This window comes from Pseudopodoces humilis, chromosome 15, assembly GCF_049639895.1.
Source record: "Pseudopodoces humilis isolate 2021_Gansu_Grassland_sample_001 chromosome 15, ASM4963989v1, whole genome shotgun sequence".
Classification (NCBI taxonomy): Eukaryota; Metazoa; Chordata; class Aves; order Passeriformes; family Paridae; genus Pseudopodoces; species Pseudopodoces humilis.
Window position 1 is genome coordinate 18,035,751 of NC_142214.1, and position 26,972 is coordinate 18,062,722.

At 42.8% G+C, this 26,972-nt stretch overlaps 1 protein-coding gene across 5 annotated transcripts; it reads right to left on the reverse strand.

The window, feature by feature from the left end:
* Positions 1–852: 852 nt before the first annotated feature.
* On the reverse strand, positions 853–26,294 carry ATP7A (ATPase copper transporting alpha). 5 transcript variants are annotated; one of them, XM_014256508.2, is made up of 23 exons: positions 26,209–26,294; positions 20,046–20,189; positions 17,077–17,566; positions 15,596–16,327; positions 14,674–14,880; positions 13,569–13,732; positions 12,783–12,944; positions 12,086–12,162; positions 11,678–11,903; positions 11,070–11,303; positions 10,703–10,794; positions 10,172–10,299; positions 9,860–10,014; positions 9,432–9,566; positions 8,429–8,623; positions 8,028–8,210; positions 7,528–7,741; positions 6,752–6,898; positions 6,154–6,296; positions 5,859–6,062; positions 5,193–5,310; positions 4,598–4,700; positions 853–4,242 (listed from the first exon to the last, which is right to left on the reverse strand). In XM_014256508.2, exons 2-23 carry the CDS (start codon positions 20,151–20,153, stop codon positions 3,969–3,971), a joined length of 4,491 nt encoding a protein of 1,496 aa, XP_014111983.1. In that variant the 5' UTR covers positions 20,154–20,189; positions 26,209–26,294; the 3' UTR covers positions 853–3,968. The 5 variants fall into 5 exon arrangements, with proteins under 5 accessions (XP_014111983.1, XP_005527461.1, XP_087918611.1 ...); XM_005527404.3 differs by having other exon boundaries at positions 20,046–20,182; positions 26,209–26,285; XM_088062485.1 differs by lacking the exon at positions 26,209–26,294 and adding an exon at positions 25,594–25,716.
* Positions 26,295–26,972: the final 678 nt, after the last annotated feature.

The window sequence follows — 26,972 nt, forward strand, 5'->3', positions numbered from 1 at the left end:
ATATTAAAGTTGGTGTTCCATCACAATGAAGGGTTGTTGGCCAGACAAATGCAGAAATTTTTGTATCACAGCTTAGTCCATAGGATTTGGGACCTCCTGGCAACTTAATGAGGTTTTGGTTTGGCTTTTTATTTATTTGTTTTAGCTCTAACTGAATTAAAAAACAGTTGCATTTGAAACAAGAAGGTTCACACATTGCCTTAACCCAAAATAACTCAAGGCCTAAATTAAACAGTCCCACATATTTTGGTCACTATTTTTGTGCAACAAACCTGCATTTTCCAAACCACAAGTGCTCAAACTGTAGGGTTTCCACACCTGACAGTCATACTAGGCCTGAGACAGTCCAAGAGGATGAAATTAGTGGGTTGTGTTTAAAGGAAAAGCAAAATTCTTCATTTTGGAATTACTTGGACACAACTTGAACCAGACTGTGCTCAGTAACACCCAGTGACAGAAAAAGTGTCAACAGGCACAAACCAAAACACGGGAAATTTCATCCTAACACAAGAAACCCCTTTTTTACCATGAGGGAGAGTGACCCCTGGAAACACGTGCCCAAAGGGCGTGGAGATGTTACAAACCTCAGTCCTGGGGGAGCAGCTCTGGCTCTGCTGGGACAGGCTTTGAGCCAAACTCTTCCCCCATTTGCTAACACAGGGATGCTCCTACACAAGATCATTCCACAATTTCCCAGTTTTCACCAGCCCCACAACTGTACAGGCTCAGTTTTTGCTCCAGTGTTAGTGTTTAGCAGAGCTGGAACCACACCTAACCCCCAATCCTTGGCCTTTTGCTGAGACAGCTACAAATATTTAAAGGAGATGAAAGAACATGATTTTGAACAGCCTTCAGATGCTACATTTTTATTACAGAGGTTATAATTGCCATTAGAATGATAGAGGCACAGTCTTAAAATATTAGGAAACATGAGACAACATGTTTTGAGATGCAAAGAACTGTAACAGCCCTACATTAACATTCCAACCAGCATTGCTTCTCCATTCTTCATCCCTAAAACTGAATAACAAAAGTTCTCCAGTTTAAAACTTTTTGCTGGAACTTCCAAGCAAAAAAAAAAAAAAAAAACAAAAAACAAAAAAAAAGCATAGTTTTTAATAAATAAAAGTGTTTTCTTGCTTCCATTGTGTCCTGGCAGCTTCACATTATTTTTTTTGTATAAAATTTCAAGTGTTTTAAATTCTTTTAAGAGTAAGTTTGGTATGATTCAAAGAGTAACTTTTAAAGCCTGGAGCGTATGTACTTTTTTTATTAAATAGAGCACAGGTTTATAAATAGCTAGACACAGAAAACAATAAAATAGACAAAGGAGTAATACAATATTGTTTGTAACTGAGTGCTTCCAAGTGATACTTTAAATTTCTGAATCCAAACTGTCTCCAACAGGAGGGACCTATTTACATATTAAAACATTTACATTTGGGAAAACATTGAGCTCCCACACGATTTCACTTGCACTGTACATTCAAACTGAAAGGGATTTTGGTTCTTCAACATAAAGCACCTTTTTTAATATTTAAATCACATGATAAACATCCTGGAAGTCATTACCTCATCCTTGGGGAGTGCTGGACAGAAAACCTGCTTTCAAAAATCTGAGTTTATCACAGCCACCTTGCCCCCACCCCCACCTTGGGTTCAGTTATTTCCCCTCCCCAAAAATCCACTCAGAAAAATCTGAACCTGATCCTCTGGGTGTCCTACAAGCTGCTCTCACATCCCTCCCAGCCAGCAGCTGCTGTTCCTTATTCCCTGATAATCATCCTGCACCTCTTCGAGTGTCCTGGTTTGGAAAAAAGCCTTATTTTGCTGTACCTGGATCAAACACTGAGTTTCACAGAAAATGATAAAGCCTAGAAAAAACACCTGTGTTGGGAAAAGGCTGGGAGGTAAAGCCATAAACATTCAACCTACACAGCATTTGGACAATGAAAGGCTGAAGTGCTCTAAAAATATATTTGGAAATTGTTTAAGCAAGTTCTTAATGCTGCTTTATTTACTAACCAGGAATTCAACCCTGAATTAGCTCCCTGTTTCATGCAGTGGGAGGGTGATGTGTCATTTCCCTGCCATCCACTGAAACTCCCATCTGAAGGAGTGACTGAGACCACCCACAGCACAGACAAAGATGTAAATACCTCCCTTTCACCTGCACAACCGTGCCAAGAACATGGAGAAGGAGGGTGGATAAACAAGAGACTGAAATCTTTGCATGATTGTGAAGCACTAAACCCCATCCTAACACAATCAAACAGCTTTGGGTAAGGATCTGCTTTGTAAGAACAGCTCTGCTGCTTCAAACTGAGAACAAAAACTCATGGAATGGCTGTGCAGTGATGCATCCCAGCATGTAACACCACCACACATTACATACAGGTGTAATCTAATTTATAAAAATACTCTATATTCATGTAGAGATATTAAGAACCCAAATCCTCCTACAGAAATATTTTGTTTCTTGAACCAGCAGCACGTGCTACTGCTCTCCTCACTGCAATACAGGTACCCTGATTTCCTAACACCACATCCCCAGCAAAGCCCTTCTGCTCTCACACAAAGGGATTTTTCTGGTGGTTCTCAAATAAAATGCAAGAGCTGTTTACACAGGACTTTTTACATACACAATCTATGCCCTGACATCAGGCTTTGAGTTAAAAAGCACAACATTAAAGAGAACCTCTTTGTCTTCACCAAACTGATTATTTCTCCTCTACAAGCACAACTGGTACATGTTTACATCATGGACTGCAGTTCACAATGAAATTTAACATTATTGGTGGGCAGCAATTGCTGCCAATGACTGCCTCAGCAGTGGATGGGGAGAGAAAGGCTCAGTGAGTAACAAACAGGTAGCTGATGAGCATCTTTCTTACTGAGGATCTTTTTGATATTAATGATTTCATGATCAAAAGCTGCATTTTGATATTGCAGTTCAGCAACAAACGACAACTGTCTGAATTCACAATGCCTGGATCTGCACAGACCAAGCAGAGGGGGCTTGGATCAACCAATGCAGTGATGTTGGGCCCATTCCTAGAATACAGACACTTTACAAGCAAGGCCTGAACTGTAAAGATTTTAAAGGCAGTCTGTGACAAACTCCCCTGGTTCACTGAAGAAGTGCCAGTAGATCCTGGTGGTGAGTGCTGCGCCTTCCTAAAGCTGAACACTTTGGCTAAAACCATCTCACACTGATATTGCATTCAGGTGTTGCAGGAGTTTTTGGCTTAGGAGAGGTTGGGAATGAGCAAAACTCCCAACCCAGGCAACCTTCAGACAGACAGTCTCAGGAGAGTCCTGGGGCAGGGTGTGCAGAGCTCAGCGTGGGGCCGGCCCCAAACGTCCCCGTTTTCTGCCACGCGGGAATCCGGATCCCACTGAGATGATTTGGAGCCTGGAGTGTGAAAAGCTGGAACCAGATGCTGACAACAAGAAAAGGCATTTGAGAGGACCCATTTCCAGCAGAAGGCAGGCTGGAGGAGTGAGAGGGTTCTGAAGTAAGGCACATCTCTCTGCAAACAGAACCTTCAGGATTTTGCAGATGCAAATTCACAATTTTTTAACACGGTACTGAACTCCACTATGCATAAAGTACCCTGGTATAAGGCTGGGAAATCAGTTTCTGCTTCCTTAGTTTCCTTAATTGTATTTTGACAATTTGCCAAAAATAAAGGCTATACTGCAAGCTCCATGGAATGGGAACACAGCCCTGTTTGTGAGCATCAACAGCCCCGCACCAGATATTTTTGGTAAGTCTAGATTAAAAACCACAAAAGACCTTGGAAAGTCACTGCAAAAACTACCTCTACACTGAAGAAGAAATGCATCCAGGAGACCTCCACAAAGATCAGGACATGCACAGACCTCACAACAGCTGTTTTGGTTGCGTTTTTTACTTTGGGGTTTTTTTTTGTTTTGCCTCAGTGGGGGTGGGAGGAGTGAATCTTTCATAAGGCTGTGTCATCCTCTTCAAAATCTCCCACCAGAAGTGAATGTTTGTCTGGCTCACTGAGGACGATGCTGTTCACCGAGCGCTTGTCTGAGAACAGGGAGGTGATGGAGGCTCTGCTGTAGGTGACAATTCGATCCATCAGGCTCAGCTTGGGGGAGCCAGCCCCGCTCTCGTGGATGCCCACGTGGACACTGATCTCTGATGGGCTCTTGTGCCTCAGCTGACCACGGGCACGGAACTCCAGCTTCTCAGAGCTTGGTTTCTGGTACCTAAGGAAGGAGAAATCAAAGTATATCAATACCTCAGAAGCTGAAGTACATTGAAATATGGATAGAAACTGATTATGCACAAGTCAGAGGCATTTATAATTTGATGAACAAGATTTCTCACAAACACATGAAGTTCATTAAGGAATTTCCCATTCTGAACACTTCTGATTTGTACATCTCTTCACATTAGAAATTACATTTTTAAGCACTACTGTCTGCTTAACACAGACTTGCCTGAACTGTTCTTCAAAAGCCTTCAAAATCTCTCACAGTTGCACATTTATTTTCTGTCACTCAAAGTAAAAGACCTGAGCTTCAAATCCAAGTTACAAACCACAAGACTGTTCCTACTCACATCTTTAGGAGCAAAGAAGAAAGCACAACAGAGACTGAGGAGGCAGCCATGGCTGCAGATCCCATCCAGGGCTGCAGAACCAAACCAATGGGCAGGAAGACACCTAGAAAATGACACCAGCTGTTAAGTTCAGAGCAAGGAACACTGCATTATTCATGTATTAATAGATATAATTTCACATGGACTGTCCAGTTCTAGTTGTTTTTCAATTTGTTAGTACATGAGGTTTTAGTTTAAATGGCCAATATTTAATACATAAGGATTTATGGTTTATCTCAACTAGAACTTCAGCCTGAAACTCAGAGTTGGCATGTCCTGCCCACCCTGCAATAAAACTGCTTGCTCACAGGTTCAGGCTCTTTCTATAAACATTTTATCTTGAAGGTATTTTGATGTGCTGAGCACATCCATAGCAGCCACAGTGTGGGAGGAGGACAGCTCACAAATATTCCACTGCAACATCCCCAGGCAGAGAACTCTGCCCTTACTGACAGCCAGAGAGAAAGACAATGGAAACTCTCCCACACAACAATAAATCACTGCAATCTTCTACTCACTGAGCCAAATCCAATTAGTGCAGGCAGCACTCACACACCTGCAGCTATGGGAACTCCAATGAGATTATAAATTAGAGCAAAGACAAAGTTGATCCGGATCCTCTTCACGGTTTTCCTGGATAAATCTATGCTTGCTACCACATCCATCAGGTCATCCTGCAAGTTAAAATGTTTATTGGAGCAGTCAGAGAGACAGAAAGCACACAGGTGGTGTCTTCATAGTCTTGTTTTAGAGCTCACTACAGTGCACTGACTGTAACAGGCTATTCACAGAGAGCTCTTAGCAGGCTGCTCTGCTCAGTGCCAACCCATCATAATCCAGGTAATGTCCACAGCACCTCCCAGGACAGCTCCAAACACTGACCACAGTCTGCCATGGAGTTGCTGATGTGTAGGAAGAAGTGTCTGTAACCCTGGAGGTGCCATGGTGCATTACCCAAATGTAATTGATGTTTGCCAAAGGACAGCTCACTTTGTCTCCCTTTGCCACTCTCAAACTTTACCCCAGAATGTGCAGTGCCCAGAAAATGTGGAAGTGGGATAATCACTTTTATCCTTCATGGGATAATCACTGCACTAGACACAGTGAACACAATCTCTGCTCCACTTCTCCAGCTGATGGAGATTGTGCACCCCTGCATCACCCAAAACATCCTGGGACTTCTGACCCCTCCTACCAGCTCCCTTTACCTCTGATTTCTTACCCTGATGAGAACCACATCAGCTGCCTCGATGGCCACATCCGTGCCCGTGCCAATGGCGATTCCCACGCTGGCCATGGCCAGGGCCGGCGAGTCGTTGATCCCATCTCCAACCATGGCCACCCGCTTCCCTTCGTCCTGGAGCTGCTTCACTTTGGCCACTTTGTGCGAGGGGAGAACCTCTGCAAACACTTTGGTGATGCCAACCTGAACAGAGAGAGAGAGAGAGGACACAGCTTTTCCAGCAGCTGTCAAAGCTCCTGCCTGGAGTGATGTGGCCAGGAGGAGTGAAGCCCACCTGGGAGGCGATGGAGCGGGCTGTTTTGCTGTTGTCACCGGTCATGAGGACAACTTCTAAGCCCATGCTCTTTAAAGTGTACACTGCCAGCTCAGCCTCTGGCTTCACAGTATCTGCAATAGCTATCAAGCCACAGAGCACTCCTGAAAACAGAAAGAAAGTGTTTGTTATAAAGACCTTCGTTAATTTAGGGGGAAAAAAAAGTAACTTTTAAGTTCCAGAACCAGTTCATACTGACAGTAGGAAGTGGGATGAGAGCAGGTATTGGTGCAGCAATGTTTAGAGCAGTATAGAGCATGGAATGTACAACCATAATGAAAAATAAATTCCTTTTGTCTCCTTTTTCCCCTTTTGCTTTCTTTGAAGTCTTTGTATTGTATTATTATGCCAAACTCTCCTGTCAGCTAAGAAAGGCAGGAAGAGCTTTTCCCATAAGAAAAGGCTGTAAAACTGATTAATTATCTCTTTTCATCCCCATTACCCTGCTTCAGATGTAGCTGCTATGACATCACTACTTAGTAATCTCTATTTATGTGACGTTTTATGTGGTATTTAGTGGCAATCAAACTGAATACAGCAGCAGCAGCCCTGAACTCACCATCCACAGCTGCCAGAACAGCTGTGCGGCCTCTGCGCTCGTGTTCCATCATGGCTTTGTCCACCTCAGCTCTCACCATGAGGCCATTCCTGGTCATCCACTCCCTGTTCCCAATGAGAACTGAGTATTTCTGGGAGGTCACACGAGCTGAAGGAAGAAAACACAATGCTGTGTTATCATGTGGATGAGCAGGGAGCTTCCCTGCAGCTTGTCCCAGCATACACTGGAACTGCAGGGAATCCAAACAGGAATCAAGAATTCCTCAATACTTTCTGCCCTATCACCTTTTCATGTAACCTTCACAAGAGAAGACACATTTCTTCAGTCCTGGGGAGTCACCCCATGTCAGAGGGCCAAAAACCACAAGTCAAAGGACAGTTAAGGACTTCTCAGTGCCTCTCATTTCCATGAACAGCCCTATGGAGTTGAAAGACCTAACAATGAGCTGTCATTGAGTGAAAACTAATCAGTTATGCAAATTCAAAATTTTGGCTAGCAAATGGTAATTTGGGACAAAGGAAAGTAAAGCCAGAGAGAGCTGACAGACAACTTCTGTCTGATTTTCCAGTCCCATATTCAACATGCAACTTGAAATTGTATTTAACTTAAATGTTCTGAGTGATGTATGAGCACAAAATAAACTAATGAGCAACTATTTAGTGTGTGCCTTGATGTCAGCCCAGTTCTCCAAGGCAGAAATAAGTGACCTCATTCCTAAGGATCCTAAAGACACAGCAGTAAAATTTTTTTTATTCTCTTACCCAGAGTTAACTTACTGGGTAATTCAGCATCAATGATCAAAGCAGGCTGCACTGATTCTTGTGCATTCTCCTCAATTTTCACAAGTGTCACATTTTTAACATTGTTTTCTTCAACCATTCTGTTGTTCTTGTAGAGCAATGCTTCAATATTGGTGACTTTGCAACTAATGCCACAGCCTGGAACTACCTGAAAATCTGTACATGTCCCCAGAGTTTCTGAGTTCAGCTCCTAGAAAAAGAAGATGGAAACTGATGAAATTTTAAGATATATAAAAGCACGATGCAATTATAAAGCCCACAAAATAAAGTGCAGTTGAACAGAGAGGAGGAGGGAAATAACCATCAAAATTTAGGTGTGAGCGGTGCCTCTAACACGGTGTGATTTATATGGCTCCACAATTTTCAGCTTTCCCAATTAAACACAGCAACTAAATCTGCACGAAGAGTCTTGTGGTGCTGATGAAGTCCTGCAGGAGAGGCTCTTGCACAGCAGGCTGTGTGTGGGAGCCCCTCACCTTTTTGCAGTACTTCGTGATTGCTGCTCCCAGGGGGTGCTCGCTGCTGCTCTCCGCTGTCCCCACAATCGCCAGCATTTTGTGACGAGGGAGGAGGTTCCCCTCCACCAGGAACTTCACCTGCATCACCTCTGGAGTGCCGTGGGTGATGGTCCCCGTTTTGTCAAACACAACCACCTTCACCTGCAGGAAAGCAGGAAGATTTCAATCGAGGAGCTGAGCAGGGAGGCACAGATTCCTTGGAAAAACACCCACTCAAACCAAACTCCCAAACACAAAGCCACGACCTAACACAGAACTGCCTGGGACCCACCAGGATATTCCACCACCTGCTCCAACCACAGCTGGCAAAACACCAGCACCCTGAGTCCGGGCAGCCCTTGGAGCACCCCAGGGCTCACCTTGTGTGCCATCTCCAGGGGCTCCCCGCCCTTGATGAGGATGCCGTTCTGCGCGCCCACGCCCGTGCCCACCATGACGGCCGTGGGGGTGGCCAGGCCCAGGGAGCAGGGACAGGCGATGCACAGCACCGTGATGGAGGCCTGGAAGGCGAAGCGGATGATCACCTCTGCTGCTGAAATGCTCTTGTTGTAGCCCTGGGCATGGAGGGGAGTTGGTCAGTGGGGAAATGCAGCAATAGGAGCAACACATTTCACTACGCATTGTCTTGGAGGTTGGAAATATCTGCTGTGTATTCATACTAAAGTAAAGCATGCAAAACCTGAGATGAATGATTAAATTAATGATTAATTAACCAATTTGTGTTCTATACTGCATCCACCCTTGACTATTTATAGGACATTTTCCTAAAAAAGACACGACATGCTACAACTCTTTAAATTATGTACTTTTATTAAAGATACTCTATCAAAAATATATACAGTAGGGAGAAAAAAAAAAGCAGATATGAAGATGGCTTTCCTAGAAACTGAGAAATTCTCATTAGAAATAGTTTTGAAACAAGAAACCCTGTGATCTAAGCAACCCTTAAGCTCAGGTTGGCATCCTGACCCTCCTCTGGAATCTGTAATGAAGACGAATTCCACCAATTGCCAAGATGAATTCCCACAGAGCTACATATGAAATTGGAGCTTGTGACAGGAGGAACTTCTTTTTCCCACAGAGGAGGGATGGATGGTGGGAAATTTTTGATGTTTAATATTTACTTCTTTTAATTAACTCTTTTTTTAAATCCTAATTTACAAGAGTTGATTAATTACTGTGGACTCTCTAAGTATAAACGCAGGAATGATACAATATAAAAAAATACATAATGTAAAAAATGTAATAACAAGAACAGCAACTGCCTGCAAGGGTAATCCAGAAAGGGAACCACTGCAGTCTAATAGAATTGTAAAGCTGTTTATTAAATATTTCAGAAGGTGTTTAAGGAGATTTACTTACCAGAAAGTACTTTTCCACTATTTCAAAATCCACAAACCCAATTATAATCCAGGCAAAAAGGGTAACCACAGAGACAGCCACAATAAAAGGAACAAAGTAGCCACTAAGTTTGTCTGCAAATTGCTGGATGGGAGCCTGGGAAGGAGAAACATCACTCAGCACCATCATGTGTGTGTCTGAAGGCACAGAAGAGTCACAGCTGCTGCTTGCAGCACACTTGGCTTGCCACACTTGATAATTACAGATTTACTTAATAAGAGGATGAGACTTGGCTCAGTAGACAGGATCAAAGTCCTTATTCAGCAAGATACTTCATTATGCAGCTACAATTCAAATCCAAGCAGCCCCAGCCACCCCTGCAGTGATTTGGTGTGCTGGTGCCTGCATAAGACAGCAAACCCCAAGTGTTAAATGGGATGATACTCTACCTTAGAGGTCTGGGCCTCCTCCACGAGTTGAACAATCTGGGACAGGGTGGTATCAGCTCCCACGTGGGTGGCTGAGATCAGAAGGGAGCCGTTCTGATTGATGGAGCCTGCAATGACTGTACTGCCAGGCTTCTTGGTCACAGGCATGGCCTCACCTGAGACAAGGGCAACAACAGAAACAACCCTGCTGAAAAAGGCACCTTTGGGACAGCTGCCAACTCCTAGCAAGGGGGAGAACATCAGCTTCGACTTCCCCTCTGCAGATTTGTTTAAAGGAAAAGGTTTTCACACTTGGAAAAAGCAAATGCTGACCTGTGATGAGAGACTCGTCCACCATGGAGTGTCCTTCAATAACACGGCCATCCACTGGGAATTTGCCTCCTGGGACCACTTTGACAATGTCACCTCGCTGGACCAGTTCCACATCCACTTGTTCCTCACTGGAATGGTGCAAATGTTTTTTATAAGAGACTGGAAGTGGAGTGACCCAAACAAAGGAGCTGGCACTACACACAAAGCACAATCCCACTGCCTGGCATTAATACATACAAAAACAATCACAAGAAAGTCATAGACCTCTTTGAAATGGCCTATTTTATCATAACTTTATTTACTTTCCAGTTAGGAAAATCCACTAATTGTCTTATCACAGAAAAAAAAACAAAACAAAAACAATAAATCAAAGCAGAGCAGTGTTAATTCTGCATTTTAATATTTTTATCTGTCAGCAAATCTGAAGTTATTTGCTTCATAGTTCTATAAAACAGTAAAATTTGTCTGTGAATTCAGCATATTAACAACAAAAAAGGAGCAACAAAAAAAGCAAATGATAAAGCAAGATACCTTAAAAGAACGTTATCAGGGCCCAAGGTAACAATAGTAGCTTCAGTAGCTTGTAATGAAATTAGTCTTGCCAGTGCTTCTGAGGTTTTACCCTAGAATAATAATTTTCATATTTTTCTGACTATACTATTGAAAAAAAAACCAAAGCTGGGTAAATGACAACTGCATGTGTTGCAATTTACCCTTTTAAGAAAACACTTTCTGCAAACAGTCTGATATTAAGCCAAACTTTTATTAGTTCAGTTATTAAAGACGATTTTACCACACAGAAGGTTAAAAGAACCCATGGGATGCTTTTACAAGGTTCACAGGACTCTGAGGTGATTCTCAGTGGGAAGTTCCTCAGGAAAGTTTCTGCTTTCCTCACCTTTGCCACGTGCTCCAGCCAGCGCCCCAGCGAGATGAACACGAACAGCATCGGGGGGGTGTCGAAGAAGGTGACAGGGTTCACTTTGGCCCTCTCAGCCATTGCCACCAGGAGGATGATGAAGGAGTAGAGGAAGGCAATGGATGTTGCCAGCACCACAAGCACGTCCATGTTGGCTGTGTGGTGCCTCAGTGCTCGGGAGGCCTGGATGTAGAAGTGCCACCCCCCGAACACCTGCAATGGCATTTCACACATCTCTTACACACAGAAGCAGCTTTTCCAGTTTATTTGTGCTATTTGCTTCTCTCCCTGAACAAAATTCCAGCTCTAGCTGGGGCTGTGGTCTTCCCACAGCACTCTCAGGTATTCCCAGTGCCCTCCCAGTGGGATTCAGGAGCTGCCTCAGCTGCACAGCAGCTCTCCACAGCCTGCCCTGCCCCTGAGAGTCCCCAGCACCCATTATTTTGGCAACAGCAGAAGCACACAAGAACCTCAAAAGCATTTTGCATCAGTATAACTGCATTCACTTTTCAAACTTAATTTCTTCATCATCTTCCAATTTGAGCACTTCAGCCCAACAAAGCAGGAGCAGTCATAACCCCACTCACCTGCACAGGAACACAGAGTAAAAATGAGAGGAAATTCATGACAGACAATCCCGGTAGGAGCTGGTATTCCAGGATCATGGAAGAGTGCAGGGCCTCCATCTCCTCACTGCTCATGTTGTGATGTGCGTGAGCGTCCGAGAGCTGGCTGTCCATCACCATCATGTAAATCATCAGCCCCATCACAGGGATACAGAAAACCAGGCTCACCACAAAAGACCTTTTCCACCTCAGATTTAAAAAGAGAGAAAAAAAAAAGGGAAAAAAACCAACTTTTTTGCAATCAAGTGCTGGAGAATATTTTAAGTAGTAAGTCTGTACAGTCACAGAGAAAAATCATAAATTGATGGTTGAGTAACAAAGAAGAATCAAAGATGTTTATGGAGTCTTAGTATGCTCAGGAATACTTACTGCCTGATTTCCTGTTTGTGATCCAGATGACTGGCAGATCTATCTTTTTTGACTAAGGAAGTAGTAAAACCTAAATCCTAAGGGAAAAAACAATAATAAAAAAGAGAACAGTCTGTTCTAAAATACACTTTATACTCTGTTACTGATGATGCCAGTCTTACCTTTGATTAACTTCATTAACGTTTCTAATATAAAATATTGTTTAACTACTGTTGTCTGTTACTATTGTTTAGTTACTTTTCAAAAGGAGAAAAGCAATCTGATGCAGAAATTAACCTGTCTGGAACAAAATGCTATTCTAACATGTGGCTTTCCAAAATGATTGTTGCTAAAGCACAGAAATTGAGAAACTGAAGGAGATGGCTGAGAAACTTATTTCACCTCTACAGTACTGCTACACTACTTGATTTTTAAATAAACGTGCTTTATTTTTCTACAAACCTATAGCTGGTATCTCCAAGTCTACCATAACCTGGTAGACAGCATGTATTTTTAAGAACTTAGGCAAAGTTGTAACAGAGCACTTTTAAGCCAGAACACACAAATCAGCAGCAAAAACCTGCACTAAGAAGAAAGAAGATGGAAGGAGAGAGACCTTTTTTTTTGCTTTAACAGCCTCTCCTTCTATTTCTGGGGTGTGTAACTCTTCTAAGAACACTGGATATCATAGGAGACTTGGTGCCTACATGAGACTCACCTTTATCACTTGTATGACATCTCGAGGACCAATGGCCTCAGGGTCATACTTGATGTGGGCTTTGTTGGTTGCCAGAGCTACTGAGCAGTACAAAACACCATTGGTCTTCATGAGGGTGGATTCTATCTTGTGCACACAGGAGGCACAGGTCATCCCTCTCACCTGTAAAATAAAGGTTATTTTATTTATTTAAACCTGTTAGCAAAGCACAGGTTACCTGGCAAATGCATCTTAACAAGGAAAAAGTGCTTGTGACTATGCTGCATTATTTATTGCTTTGATCTGGGGTGTGAGCACTGTGGAATCAAACAGCAGTTTGGGCTGGAAGGGTCCTTAAAGACCATCTGGTTCCAACCCTGACGTGGGCAGGGATACATCTCACAAAATCAAGTTGCTCAGGGCCCCCTCCAACCCTTCTAGAGGAAGCACAGCACAGGGATGAGGTTATTAAGCCCTGCTAAAGCTCTGTTGGATGCTCAGTCTCAGAGCTGGGGGACACTGAGCTACACTCAGCTTCAAAAAGGAAAAAAAAAAAAAAAGATTCTGGCAACAGGAAGACCAAACAGAAGAAAACAGGAATATTTCTCTGCATTTTCAGTGTAATAGTAGTGAGCCAGCACAGTTTGCAGGACAAGATAAAATCTGTGATACATACTTGACGTATCCTTATACTTAATTTTTTATAAATTAATCTCTATTACACAATTAATCTCTAAGAAACGGACACTAACACAGGGACATCCAACAGATTAAAGTAATGGTGGCTGGGTTTAATGATCAGCTTACAACAAGTTCCAGAATCCCATCTCCTTCCCCGCAGTTTTCCATCACGGTGGCTCCAAAGCCCAGCTCCCGAATGAGCTCTGCAATAGCTGCAGGGTGAATGACAGCAGGGTTGTACCTCACTTCTGCCTTCCCTGCCATGAGGGCAACAAGGATTGAGTGGATTCCTAGGAAATAAAATGTGTGAGTGGCAGATCAGGCTTAAGAACTTTTATTGTAACATGAATGCACAACAATTTACTGAAATTGGGAAAGCTCCTGTGTTGTATATAAAGAAAAACAGCCTCGTGTTTGGAAGCTACAGCAGCACCTCAGTGCAGGTGTGACAGATGAAAGCATCATTCCACATGAGCAGCACGCCTTTAACAGTCTAATTACAAACATTCTCTTCATGCTATATGAAAAATTATCTATTTTTCCTTAAAATAAATTATTTTAAACCACAGTGCTGCATATTTCTCTGATCTGCATTGATCATTTCTGGATGCCTTTTTTAAGGAGAACCTGTACAAGAAAGGGCAGATCCAACAGTGCAATCCCACTGGGCACTGACAGTATTTACATTCATCCACTTTCTAGGATGAAAAAAATTAAAATCCAAGCTGACTCGAAACCCATCCATCTTTGTTACAATAATTAAACACAGTCGGCATTAATGACTGCTACATCACAGTCATGCAGCTGTTTGTTCCTGCAAATATAATCACAGACACCACTGCCCTGACTTGCAAAGCTAAAATTAACCTGTGTCCCCTTCATCCCCTCACACTGTCCCTTCTCACAGCTTCCTAAAGCACACAACTGCTTCTGCCTTTCAGCTGCACACCTGGGAACCTCCCGCCAGTAAGAAAGAGCTGGTTTACATTCAAAAGGATTCCCCATTTGATCCCAATATTCTTTGGAGCACTCAGCCTCTGCTTTTGCAACATCAGTGTCTGGGCAGCTTGTCCATAAAGCAGCAAGGATGTCCCTGTTCCCACTCTATGGGCCAGAGGTGAAGAGGAACACTTGTCCTGACAACCCACCCCTTAGAAACACCACAAAAGCCAAATGGATTCTCCAAACAAATGCTTGGAAATGTAACAGACCACGCTGACACACATCTCACCATCCTCCCTTCTCAGGTTCCTCTCGATGTTGGCCACACACGAGGCACATGTCATTCCTGTCACCTGCACGTAGCACTTGGAGATGGTCTTGCTCTCCTGCCTGCCAAGGTGGGCTGGTGGCACTTTGGAGGGTGGCTCAGGCTTGTGAGAATACAGCTGTGCTTCAGGGCAGGGCTGAGCTTTGGCCACAGGGAGCTCTGCCTTTGCTGGAAAGGAGATTGCAGTTTGTGACACTGTGAACAGCCAGTGCAAGGAGGGATGAGCTGCTGGGACACACTGCTGTTCACCGAGACTGAAGATGGAAATGGTGACTGTACACACCTTGTCAGCAAAAGAAAACAAGACAAAGGTGGGCCACTGATTAACTTACTGGCTTGTTACTATTTTTCCTTTCGCCTTTCCTCATTGTCCTTGTTCTGTTGCACATCCTCTGCCTTCTCCTGTAGCTGTAAGCAAAACCTCTCCCTGTCAACCTGAGTTTTACACACAGTTTTATTGCCTTTACCTGGAGCACAGAGCTGAACTTGTAATCCAGTGCATGTTTCATAAGCAAAACCCATGTTTTTAACCTTAGAGAAAGGCTCTGGAACTACAGGCTCCTTACAGCAATTCAGGGGATGCTCCATTTGTGCAGGAACAGGGTGAAAAGGATTAAATGTGAGCACCCAACCACTTCTGCAGCTATTGACATAAAACAGCATTTATCTGACATATTTATATTGCCAGACACCTCAAGAATTTGAATAAATCTGATGTACTAAAGGATGTGCACATTATCTTTAATGATCTCAGCAGTGAAGATATAAAACTTCTCTTGGCAATCACGAAGTCTATGTCAGCTGCTAAATTTCATCTCGGGTGGTACCAAATCCTAAAACTGCACAACCCTTGTAAATTAAAAATTGTTTCAGATGTTATTACCTGGAAAAGATGCATCAAATCCCATATCCTCTATTGAGGACCTCAAGTCTTCTGGGCTTGTCTGCAGTGGGTCATATTCTATAGTCCCATTTCCATCTGGCAGAGAGACATGAACAGATTTCACACCTGCCTTTTGGGACAGCACTGCCTCGATGGACTGCACGCAGGAGCTGCAAGTCATGCCCTCAATATTGATCACAACAACTTGAGTGAGAGGCTGGCTGGGATCCTTGGAAGCAGGGTGAGATTTCAGTGGAGACACCAGCGTGGGCAGAAGTGCCAGGTTCTCATGCTCCTCAGGAAGGCTGACTCTGAACCTCTCTGGAGACACATTCTCCACAGCTTTCTTCAGTTTTTCTATGCTAATTAAGCTTGGGTTGTAGTTTATAGCAGCAGATTTGTTCTCTAGAGAAACCACCACGCTCGTCACCGCTGGTAATGCTGATATGGTGCTCTGGATGTTGAGGACACAGGAATTGCAGTGCATCCCCTCAATTCTGAACACAACTGTCTTTGTGCCAGTCTCACTGGAGCTTTCCATCTGTGATGCCTCAGAGTCCCTGGGCTGAGCATTCCTCAGCCTCTCCAGGTCAATCCCACTTAGCTTCAGGGGTTTAGGCTGCTTTTTGAAGGTTGCTGTGAAACCTGCCGCTTCAATTTGCTGTTTTATTTCTTCTGCTGTGATTAGAGAAGGCTGGTAGACAACAACAGCTTCCTTACTGTCCAGGGACACTGGAAATTAATCAGTAAAGTAAGTGTGTGACACTGCCCTAAGCATAATAAGCACATCACAGGAGCTTGTCAAAGCTTTCCAGCAACACTTTAAATGGTCAGAAATGTAACTGCAACAGAAAGGAGATTCCATTGGTTTGGTAAAGATCAAACAACTTAGTTCTTCAGCCAGTTTTTGTCTAGTACTATGACAATTTTCAACTCCTCCTCAAATTTTTGCTCTTTCCCCAGGATTTTCACAAATGGCATCACAACTTACTGAATTTATCCTTGTTTTGAGGTCTATGGCAATCTTATCCCAAAGCTAGCTGTATCAGTAAGCTGGTATTGCCTTTTAGATTTTTAACTGGACAGAAAAAATGAACTATCATTAATCACAATTTAAAAAAGACATCTGTTATTAGAGGTTCCTATAACTGGTAATAAGATTAAGGAACACAACTACTCCAGGCTCCCTACCAAATGCTAAACAACCACTGAGCACTATCACACATGTGTAACATCCTTCACACAATGTGGGCTCCTTTCTTCATTTCTAGTCCACATTAAAAACATAATTAAATACCCAGTCCCACAAAGAGTCACTGTCACACTCAGCTATCTCATCTAAAATCTGCAACACCATTAGAAGAAAAACAGCATTGCCAACCTCAATTTACATAAAAACTCACTAAGGCTGTACCTCTAATCTGTTGAATGCCTTGCAATTTGCCAGCTTCAATTTTCATAAAAACACCCCAAGGTTTTACCTTTAATCCTCTGCATTCCCTGCAGTTTGCCAAGCTTGCCCTCGATGGTGCTGGTGCAGGAGTGACAGGTCATGCCATCGACTTTAAGGCGCAGCACAGCACTGCTCCCATGGGACCAGCTGCAATCTCCCCAAGTTCCAGGTGTTACTTCTGGCACAGAGATGTTCAGATCTACCCCTGGGACCATCTGGGTAATGCGCCTGCCATTGATGATGGAAGGGATGAAAGTCACCACCGCAGTTCTTTGATCAGAGGACACTTTCACATCCACAATCCCTTTGTTCTTCAGCAGTGTGGCACAAATCTGTCTGGGTGTTAAGGCTGACTGGGCAGGGAGGGTGAGGAAAATTGTGTCAGGTAGAACAGGTTGTGGTTTTGAATCAGCCAGGGTAGCATCGAATCCCATGTCACATATGGCTTCCTGCAGAGTCACTGGAGTTTGCAGCTTGGAGTCATAGATGACAACGGCGTTCTTGTCCTCCAGGGAGACCTCAAGGGGATGAACAAAGCAATTGAGTGAACTGCAACACAAAGACTTGGGAACTGACACAGCACCAGACTAGAAACTGCTTTTATTTGCAAAGATTAGCAATACTTGTCCAGTAAAACTTTCACTACTCACCTCAAAGAGCAAAGCCAGCACTGAGTAGTAACTCCTGCTCTCCTGTGCAACAACAGGGCTGGAGAGAACAGATCCCAGCCCCACTCCCAGCTCCAGAATCCTTTAGGAGTCTGTCTGGCCACTTCTACTTGCAACATCCAGACAGCACCAACGCACTTAATGAAACTTCCAGAGCCAAATTCACTTGAATTAGGATGACTAACCTAATTCAATCCCTGGAGCAAAACAGCCCACAGAAGAAATTCGAATCAGTTTGCAGCAATTCTAATGCAGTTAGGAGAAACTGCCCTCGGGCTACAAGGATGGAAAAAAATACTCTTTGAAAAAACCCACAGCTTTAAGCAGCAGTGAAAGGAGCCCAGCATTTCCAGGCAATGGAGGCACAGGATGGCAACTTGCTGTGAACAAAAACCTGCATCAGAGTTCACTAAAACTCCCTTTAGACACCTGATACGTGACAAACATTAAAGAAGCTGTTTTTCCTCTCTCTGTACATTTGGGTGATCCAGAGACATCCTCATTTGATAATAACCTTTCCCATCTGATAGTACACATAACCTCAATTCAATTTGCTCCCAACAGATGATATATCAAACATAATAATTGCAGTTTCCAAAAGGAAAAAGCAACGCCTGCCAGAGGCCAAACACATTACCAATTCAATTCTATCTTTCCTCTGGGCAAAGGTACAACCTAAAGACCACAGACATGATTAAATTGTATCAGTTAAATCATTTTAAGAACCACCTTTCCTCATTTCTGTCCCAATTATGGGCCTTAGCAGAATTAGCAACATGGACATTTATTGGTTTCATTGCAGAATAACCTAAAAGCAGTTGTTTGTCTGTATTAGTCATCTGACATTCATGTCCCTTGCTGACCTAAATCATAATCACTACACAAAACCCTGTTTTAACATTTACAGAGAACTTTTTGAATCAACTGATTTGCCTAGAATGATGCTCTGATGCTGTAGAAAGGATAATTACTAAATATAACCTCAAAGTTTCTTAAGAGTCCTGCTTTACTCAGATTAAGGTTTTGCAATGTATCTTTTGAAATAGCATTCAGCTTTGTGATAAGGTATTCACCTAAAAACCTAAATTCAAAATTCTTAATAGTGTCCTTTTAAAAACCTACTTCATTCCTTCTGTAAAAGACACTGGGTATCCACATTGTATAAAACTCCCTATTCTGTCTGAAGTCACCTGTGTATTCTCAGAGATCACGTGAGAAAACACAAGGCTGACAAAATTACATTACTTTGAACACAAGGCTGACAGAATTACATTATTTTGCTAGAATATGGAGAAAGGGAAGATTTTGAAATCAGATTGTTTGGGGGTATTATTTTACAGGCTGCTTTTAGCCTTTACCTGGCTTCATGCTTGCAGACACCCAGAGATTTATCTGTCACAGCACAGACTCACATTAAAACTCTTTTACAGCTGAAGGAAGATGAAAAAATTATCTGTCTTGTAAATTTTGCTGCTTTTCAACAAAATTTCTGTACTCAAACCCCTATTTCAGGATACAGGGAGCTGCTCTGAGTTATGCAGCACCTGCTATGCAGGGGAAGAGCACCACAAAGAGTCTTGCAAAACCAGCTCCACACAATGATCACACACTCCAAATTAAAATTGTGCCCAGTTCTGGGAAAGGAAGTGGTCACCTAAGATATCCCCACTAAAACAGGAGTCAACTGTTGATAAAACCAGGAAGAAGTTATTTTCTTTGGAGTAAAATCAACAACTACAGAATGTAATGGGATGCTTTTAGAACATAGACACTAAAGAAATAAACTTTTCAATTTTCTGTTGTTAGAACTGTTCGTTCTACTACAGGCTGGGTCACAAAATTCATAGAAGTCTGCCAGCTTTTAAATTACTTTTATTATTAAAACTACTGTAAAATTATGTATTCTGCAAGGATGATCAGCTCACCCTGGGATATTCTACAACCCAATATTTTGCCCATGACAGAAGAAAGACTAACAATGTTGCCATTTCCTCTGAGCTAAGAAAAAAGTTAAAACTAAGTCAGGCAAAGAAAGCCTGAATTAGGACAAACCCCATTCTCAACTTTTTCCCCCCATTACTTCACAATACTGAATTAATTGTAAAGCAGAAAATAAATTAAGAGCAATAATGACTTAACTCCCCCCACAGTGAAGCAAGCACCTGTTTTTCTCTCATTTACCAAAAATACATCAATAGACCTCCAACAACAATCTGCAAAGAAATGTAGAGAATAAACTCTTCCTACATTTTTTTTTTCTCTCTCAGAGCACAATTTATCATGGTTTCTCATCCAAACCTTTGCTAGAAGCCGTGCTAGACTCACTCACTTTAATATTGTGGATCCCATTCATCTTCCCAAGGTGCTGCTCAATGCTCTGGACACAGGAGTTGCAGGTCATCCCCTCCACACCGATGGCCACAGATTTTGCCTCCATGGTGAATTTCTACTCGAGTCTTCTCATTGCTGGTGGCTAAAAACAATCAGGACATTAGTTCTTAAAGAATTTCCCAGAGATTGAAATGAAAACAGGGGTGTAGTGGAAGGAGTCCTTGTGGCAGAGCTTGGGATGAGAGGAGCTTCCAGGTCCCTTCCAAACCAAACCACTCTGGGATTCTAAGATTTAACAGAGGACCTTCTCCACATGGAACTAGTAGATGTCAAAATCTGAGCAGGTAACAACAGAATGGAAAACTTCACGTATTTATTCCCATTAATTTCCAAAAATAGAAAGTGTTCAGACATCTAATATTCGAATTGGGTTACACTGGAGATCATTTAATTACATGCTGCAAGCTGTGATTCACTGGTGTGTGACATTAAATTATAGGGAGAAGCAGGAGAGAGAGTGGGACAGCAGCTCTTGGAATGCTGAAACAAGAGGATGGCACATCAGCCACTGTGGCACAGCTGGGAACGCTGTTTTTCCACATTTCTCTCTCACGCATTGCCCTCTGTTTGCAAAAACAAATGATATTGAAGTAATTAGTCCATGAAGCAAACTAAGCTTTTTACCACACCTTGTTCAGAAAGGTCTCATTTCTGCTCCTCTGAAGAGTTTAATCATTATTTTTGCTCATAAAAATAAGCCCAGAAAAAAAATAAATTATTGAACCTGAATGAAATTTGTAGAAATAACAGCTAATGAAAATTCTTTTGCCCAATGCACAAACTGTTAAGTGACTGTGGGGGAAAGAGGGCAAAAGAAGCAAATCTCCAGATTTTTTGTTAATATTTTGAAAAAAAGTAATGCAAAGTTTCATTGACAGAGAGGTTAGTGACCAAGGAAATGATCACCGTTAATGTCTGGCAGCAATGGAAGCAGCAGTAAAATCTGATGAGTAATTGAGGAACTGAAGTGAAGCACAAGCTTAACTTGTTTTCTTACCCTGAGGACTTATCTTGGAAAATTCAATTACATTGATGTTTAGTAAAATAAATTTTTCCTGCTCCATGGTGACATTTCCAGACTGTTACAGAAGGCCTGGAGGGTTCTGCTTTCACTTTGAGACGTGCCACAAACCATGTAAGAACATAAGGAAGTTTCATCATAGAAACTGGTTTACCTCCCTGATGCACAAAAACTAAATGTTGAACTTAATTAACAAGCAGTGAAAGAAGTATAAAACTGGGAATATTGACTTTTCCAACAGATGGAATACATCTCATCCCTGCTAAGAACAGAAATAACACAACTCTACCTGAGGAGTTATTACAGATCTCACTTCTCCCCTGCTTTTATAATAGCTGAGCTATTGGAAACAAATATTGAGTGCGAATATATTTACAAATACTGAGTGTGATATCCACACATTACAGAAATGGAGAACTGTCACAAGAATTATCAACCAACAGAGAAGTGTATTTTAAGCAAATTTCATACAGCAGCTCCTTTCTCAGGCTGATCTGCACACTCAGAGGTACAAAACACTTTAAAACCCACTAAGCTCCTTAAGAAAACATTCGTTTTCCTGCCATCCTATTGAAATGTGATCCTCTGTGCTTCCCCAGCTCTTCCCTAAGGAATGCTCAGTCCACACCCAGCACACAAGGACAGCCTTGGAACTCCACAGCCAGGAATGCACCAATATCCCACAAGCCTGAAATACAAATAAAATTGCAAAAAACCACTTGACTTACAGGGAACTTTGTGCACCACCAGGCACTTGGGACTAAAATCAGACATCACAGACAGAATCAATCTGCCCCCAGTGAGATTTGGAGAAATGTGAATTTAAAAGCATTTCAGGTACATGACCAACCTGGACTGGCCTGTTACTGTACTTTGAAAATAAAAATAAAGTAAGGAAACACTTTGGCTGTGAGATGCTGTCTAAAATAATCAAAGGTTGGCAAGATTCTGCTTTGCCTGTGCTTTGGTTTAAGAGACCCAAGCTGTTAGCACAGTAATATCCATTTTTACAAAACCAAGATACAATGTTCAAAGTTCTCTGTCAAACAAACAGCAGCCACACTGGCAGTACACTGAATTAGCACTGATTACAGTAACCAATAGCACTGCTACCTAATGCCCACTAAGGCATTAAAAACCCAACTGTTTAAATATGTAAAAATAACATTAAACTTCTTTTCACATCTATTACTATTACAGTTTGTATGGGCAAAATGTTTCCTCCATTTTCTCAGTCTGTTTCCTTGCCCTTCTGCTGTTCATTCATAAACACAGCAGAGAAAACCCCTTCCTGGAAGAGGCTGTAATTCAAACAAAAACCATAAAGGCATAAGAAAAATAAATAAAAAAATAAAAAATTATTTTTCTTTTTTTACCCCTCAAAGCCCTGAAGTACTAGGACTGAAGCCAGAACTTCCATCACTAGAATTTATCTATTGGATCAAACTGGCTTTTATTTTTGTTCTCTGACCTTCAATTAAGAATAACCCAGATCTCTCTGACATGAGCACAACTCACAGGTTGGTGGGGAAGACAACCAGCCTGGAATTTCATTTACTTTGTTGCAGGCTGCTAATTTTCATACTAATTTTAAAAGCAGGTTGTTCTCTAAAAGTATGGGATGTCCAAATCTAATGAGCAATGCTTGTCTCTTCAATCAGTCACATGGTATTATTAGCATTGAATTGTTAATGAGCTGTTTCTTAATCTGTTTTCTGTATAGCCTTGCTGAAATTTCCAGAAGCCAAACTGTCTGGATTTCCAGTGCTCCTGAAGCTTCAGAGACACCTTGTTCACCAAAAAAAATATAGGGTTATATACACAGTTACTTTAAATAGACAAATCCTTTTTTCCTCCCCTTGCAAAACTCCCAGGATAACCAGTTAAATTTAAATTTAATCTGAGGCTGAATTCTACCTTGCCATATTCATTTAATTTCTGATGCTCTGCTTCCCTTACAAGTGCTTCAAGGTAGAAATAAGTTGGCTGAAACTTGAATGAAATATTTGTCATATTTCCTCCTCCTGACAACTTTAAAGAAGTCCATGACTAAGCAGACTGAAAATACTTGTTACAGTAATGAATTAGGACTAGATGCCCACAAAAGGTACACATATTAAAAAGTTCTCCTCATTTGGGTTAACATTTTCCCAAGTTTACATGAAAATTGACTTAGAAATCAAAACATCTGCAGCAATCCATATATTTCACATCAATGCCTTGTGCAAGTTAGCATGGACACATCCTTTTAATTATAATGTATTTTATTATAGAAAAAAGCTTGAAGCTGAGGTACTGAAAAGACATGAGATGCTAAGTTATGGATTACATAAGTTTTAGAGAAAAAATAATGTTTTTATTCTTAACTAATGCAATGCTCCATTTATAAAACACCTTTACCATCAATTAGCAAAGAATTTCAGGGTTTGAGAACACAAAGAAATGGCAGTTCCCTTTACAAGTTACCAGCTCTGTAGTTAGTGCTATTTTCTTGAAGGAAGCCAGTGCTTCTACGAAGCAAATGAAGCAACAGAAAGAGGTGATTTCTACTTCCAACAGAAATTTCTCCCCATGAAAAGGAAAATTCAGCAGTGATCAAGCACAAAGTGACTGAGACACTCATTCATCTCTCTAAAGAGTTTTTTGATGTGCTAATACCAGTCCTGTAAGTAAAATATCTGAAGAAATAAAGCTAGAGGGGGTCAAAGTAATTCATAAACCCACACTATCAAAAAAAAGAAAATTTAAAAAAATGAGCAATGCAAAGAGGAAATTACAACACCAGTAAATACTCAAGAGTCCCATTTAACCCCCAAAAAAGGCACTGTGCTGCTTCTAGTATCTGAGCACACCCAGGCATCACAGAGCAGCAAAGCTCTGTGCCCCACAGACAGACTTTGTGCCAGTTTTGGAATTAGTATGGAGACAACCAGGAAAGACAGATGTTTCTGGTTACCTGTACAGCTCCAGTTTTCACCAGTTCATAATTACCTTGAATTTACAGCTGCTGAAATTAAAAGAGGTCACAGCTTGGCAAATAGCACACAAATACCAAACAGCAACAGAACCTAGCAGGTTTAATTACAACCTTTGGATTTTATTAAATTTCTAAATGGCCAAGTGTTACTTACCTTGTTTTATTTATGGCAGCAGAAAGCTAAATTACTTATTACATTAAATAGAAAAAAAGGTTCCTGTCCCTGAGTGTCTGCAGGGCAAAGGGCAGGAAAGGGAAAAAACTGCATCATCTCACCCTTGGGCTTGAAAAGTGCTACAGGAGATGGGCCCAACAGGGAAGAAGGAGGTTTTATAGGGTTCATGTGCAAACAAAGCCACTAGAAAGTGTGCCTAGATAGGAGATATGTATGAGAGGCCCAGGAATAGATGAGGCTTAATCATTGAGAGAGAAACTGCACATCTGCAATAAACGTCACAGCTACGTGACACTTTAAATAGGTTGTAATTCATGTTGCTCAAGACTTTAACAAGCCTTGCTTGGTCAGCAGAGGATGGAAATTTCTCTCAGGGAATTTTTCTATACTAACTGCATGGGGGGAAAAAAAAGCACGCATTGAAAACATTCTGCTTCGCTTCTAATGAATTTTACAGTACTTGAGACAAATTCTAAGCAAATCCTTGAACTCGTTCTTGGCTTTCCACAACCTCCTGAACTCAGATTTCTGGAGAAAATGAACATTTCCTTGGAAGAACGAAAGGAAATATTATGAGTAGAATATAATTTATAACCCCTTGTTACGTGAGCATACCAAGATCAATGGATGCTCCTCTGTCTTAAGCTTAGTCTCAAAGTACTCAGCAGTACAACATGGAATGCGTTATACAGTAAAAATAAGAGGAGTAAGACAACAAACTACATATCATGTTAGCTTTTGCTGCCCTGCTTTGTCACCTGGGAAAGGAAAAAAAGCTTCAGGTCTTTTCTCTACTAAGAAAATACATTATAATTATTAATTTCTAATCAAACTGTGTTTGTGCTCACACAGGGCTTTGTCATACACACAAAGTCCCACACTATCAAATCTTTGCCTATTTACATCCACACAATTCAACAAATTCTTAAGTACAGAAACTCAACCTTTGCTGGCTGAATGAAAGACTTTAAGATTTTAACTTTACGCTACTTACACACAATTTCTAGAACATGAAAACAGGGAGGCAGCAGTTAAGTTGTGTTGCTCATTTTTGTGAGATTTCACCCCAAAGCATCATCAACAACTATTTGCCCTTTTCTAGAATATCCACACTATGCTTTTAATTAGACAAAGGTGCTTGTGCACAGAGTGCTACCATCATAAGGTGACATAATAAACACTAAGGTGTTTCAGAGGGACAAGCTAAGCAGCTCAGACCTGGAACAGGAGCTCAGTGACTCATGCGCTCAGTGACTTTATCTGGCCATTGACAGAAGCACAAGAGGGACTCTTCCGATTGAGTGCAGACTTACTGCGTGCCAAGTCCCGAAACGTGGATGCTCGGTGCAGCCGGCAGTGGGGCCGGGCTCCCGGCCCGCAGCAGCCCCGGGGGCTGCAGGAAGCGGCTGAGCACCAAATGCCGTTCTGGCTCCGGGCTGCGCCGGGACATGGAGATGCCGCCAGGACACTTTGGGGGTGAAGCCCGGGACACCCCCCCAGGATGCGGGCACCCTCACACACAGGACGGCCCCTCCGAGGGGCTGGGCAGACCCCGGCCGAGCCGGGCGCATTTTGGGGCCCGGACGCTCCCCTCCCGTCTGGGGCACACAGCCGGCACAGCCGCACTCCCTCTCCCCGCCGGGACACGGTGACAACGGGCCGGGGACAGCCCCGGAGCGCGGGGGAAAGCGGGAGCCCCCCAGGGCGGGTCCGCACGCACCTGAGGCCGTGGGAGCGCCCCCGGCCCGCAACTACGGAGGGATCGAGAGCCCCCTGAGGGTCCGCACTGCCGGGGATAGCCCCAGAGGACGGGGGAACGGCAGCCCCAAGGGGGGTCCGCACTGCTGGAAGGAAACAACCAAGGCGGGGCCCCGAGGCGAACCCGCACTGCCGGAGGGAAGGGAGCCCCAAGCGGGGTCCGCACTCACCGGGGCCGCGGGCTCCGATCGCCGCTGCCGGCCCGGGACCGCCGGGCTCTTCCCCTGCCGTGCCACGTGACCAACGCCGCTCGGCCCCACCCACCCACCACGTGACGCGGGCGGACACGTGACGGCGGCGGGAGAAGGCGGGGCAGCTGTCGCTGTATCGCGACAGGAAGCCGCCTGCCGCGAAGGACCGAACCAGCAGAACTTCAAGGTTCCTCCCAACCTAAAGCGGCCTGGGATTGTCTGATCATCAAACACCAGCATGACCCTATAACTGCCCTGTTCCCGCCTGATTTCTCTGGGCACTTGTACTGTAAACAAGTTAAATGCAGAGACAGGGTTGGAACCACCCCAAATCTGGGTCCCTTTCATCCCAAATCATTCTGGGATTCCCTAAAAATTCATTAGGAAAGTCACATTGATTCTGGGATAGTGCCTGCTCCTGTGGAGCCTCTCCCACTCAAAACTGAATTTAATTTCTTCACAACTCTCAGGGGTCATGGGAGAAGCAGCTTCCTGGCAGAGGGATTCGAGCCATGAAAATCCTTTTGTGGAATAAAAGGTGGGATCTCGACTTGGTCAGATGTAAAGGGGACTCTGCAGCGGGAGTGCAGTAAGGCTGATTCACACACACATCTGGCTAAATGAAAACAAAGTTCTGGACTTGTCCTTTATCCTCCAGTCATCTTTACAGCAACAACTGGGACTGTAAAATTACTTGGAGTTTTTACACTATTTCCTACAATTCAGCAGAAGTAGAGCACAGA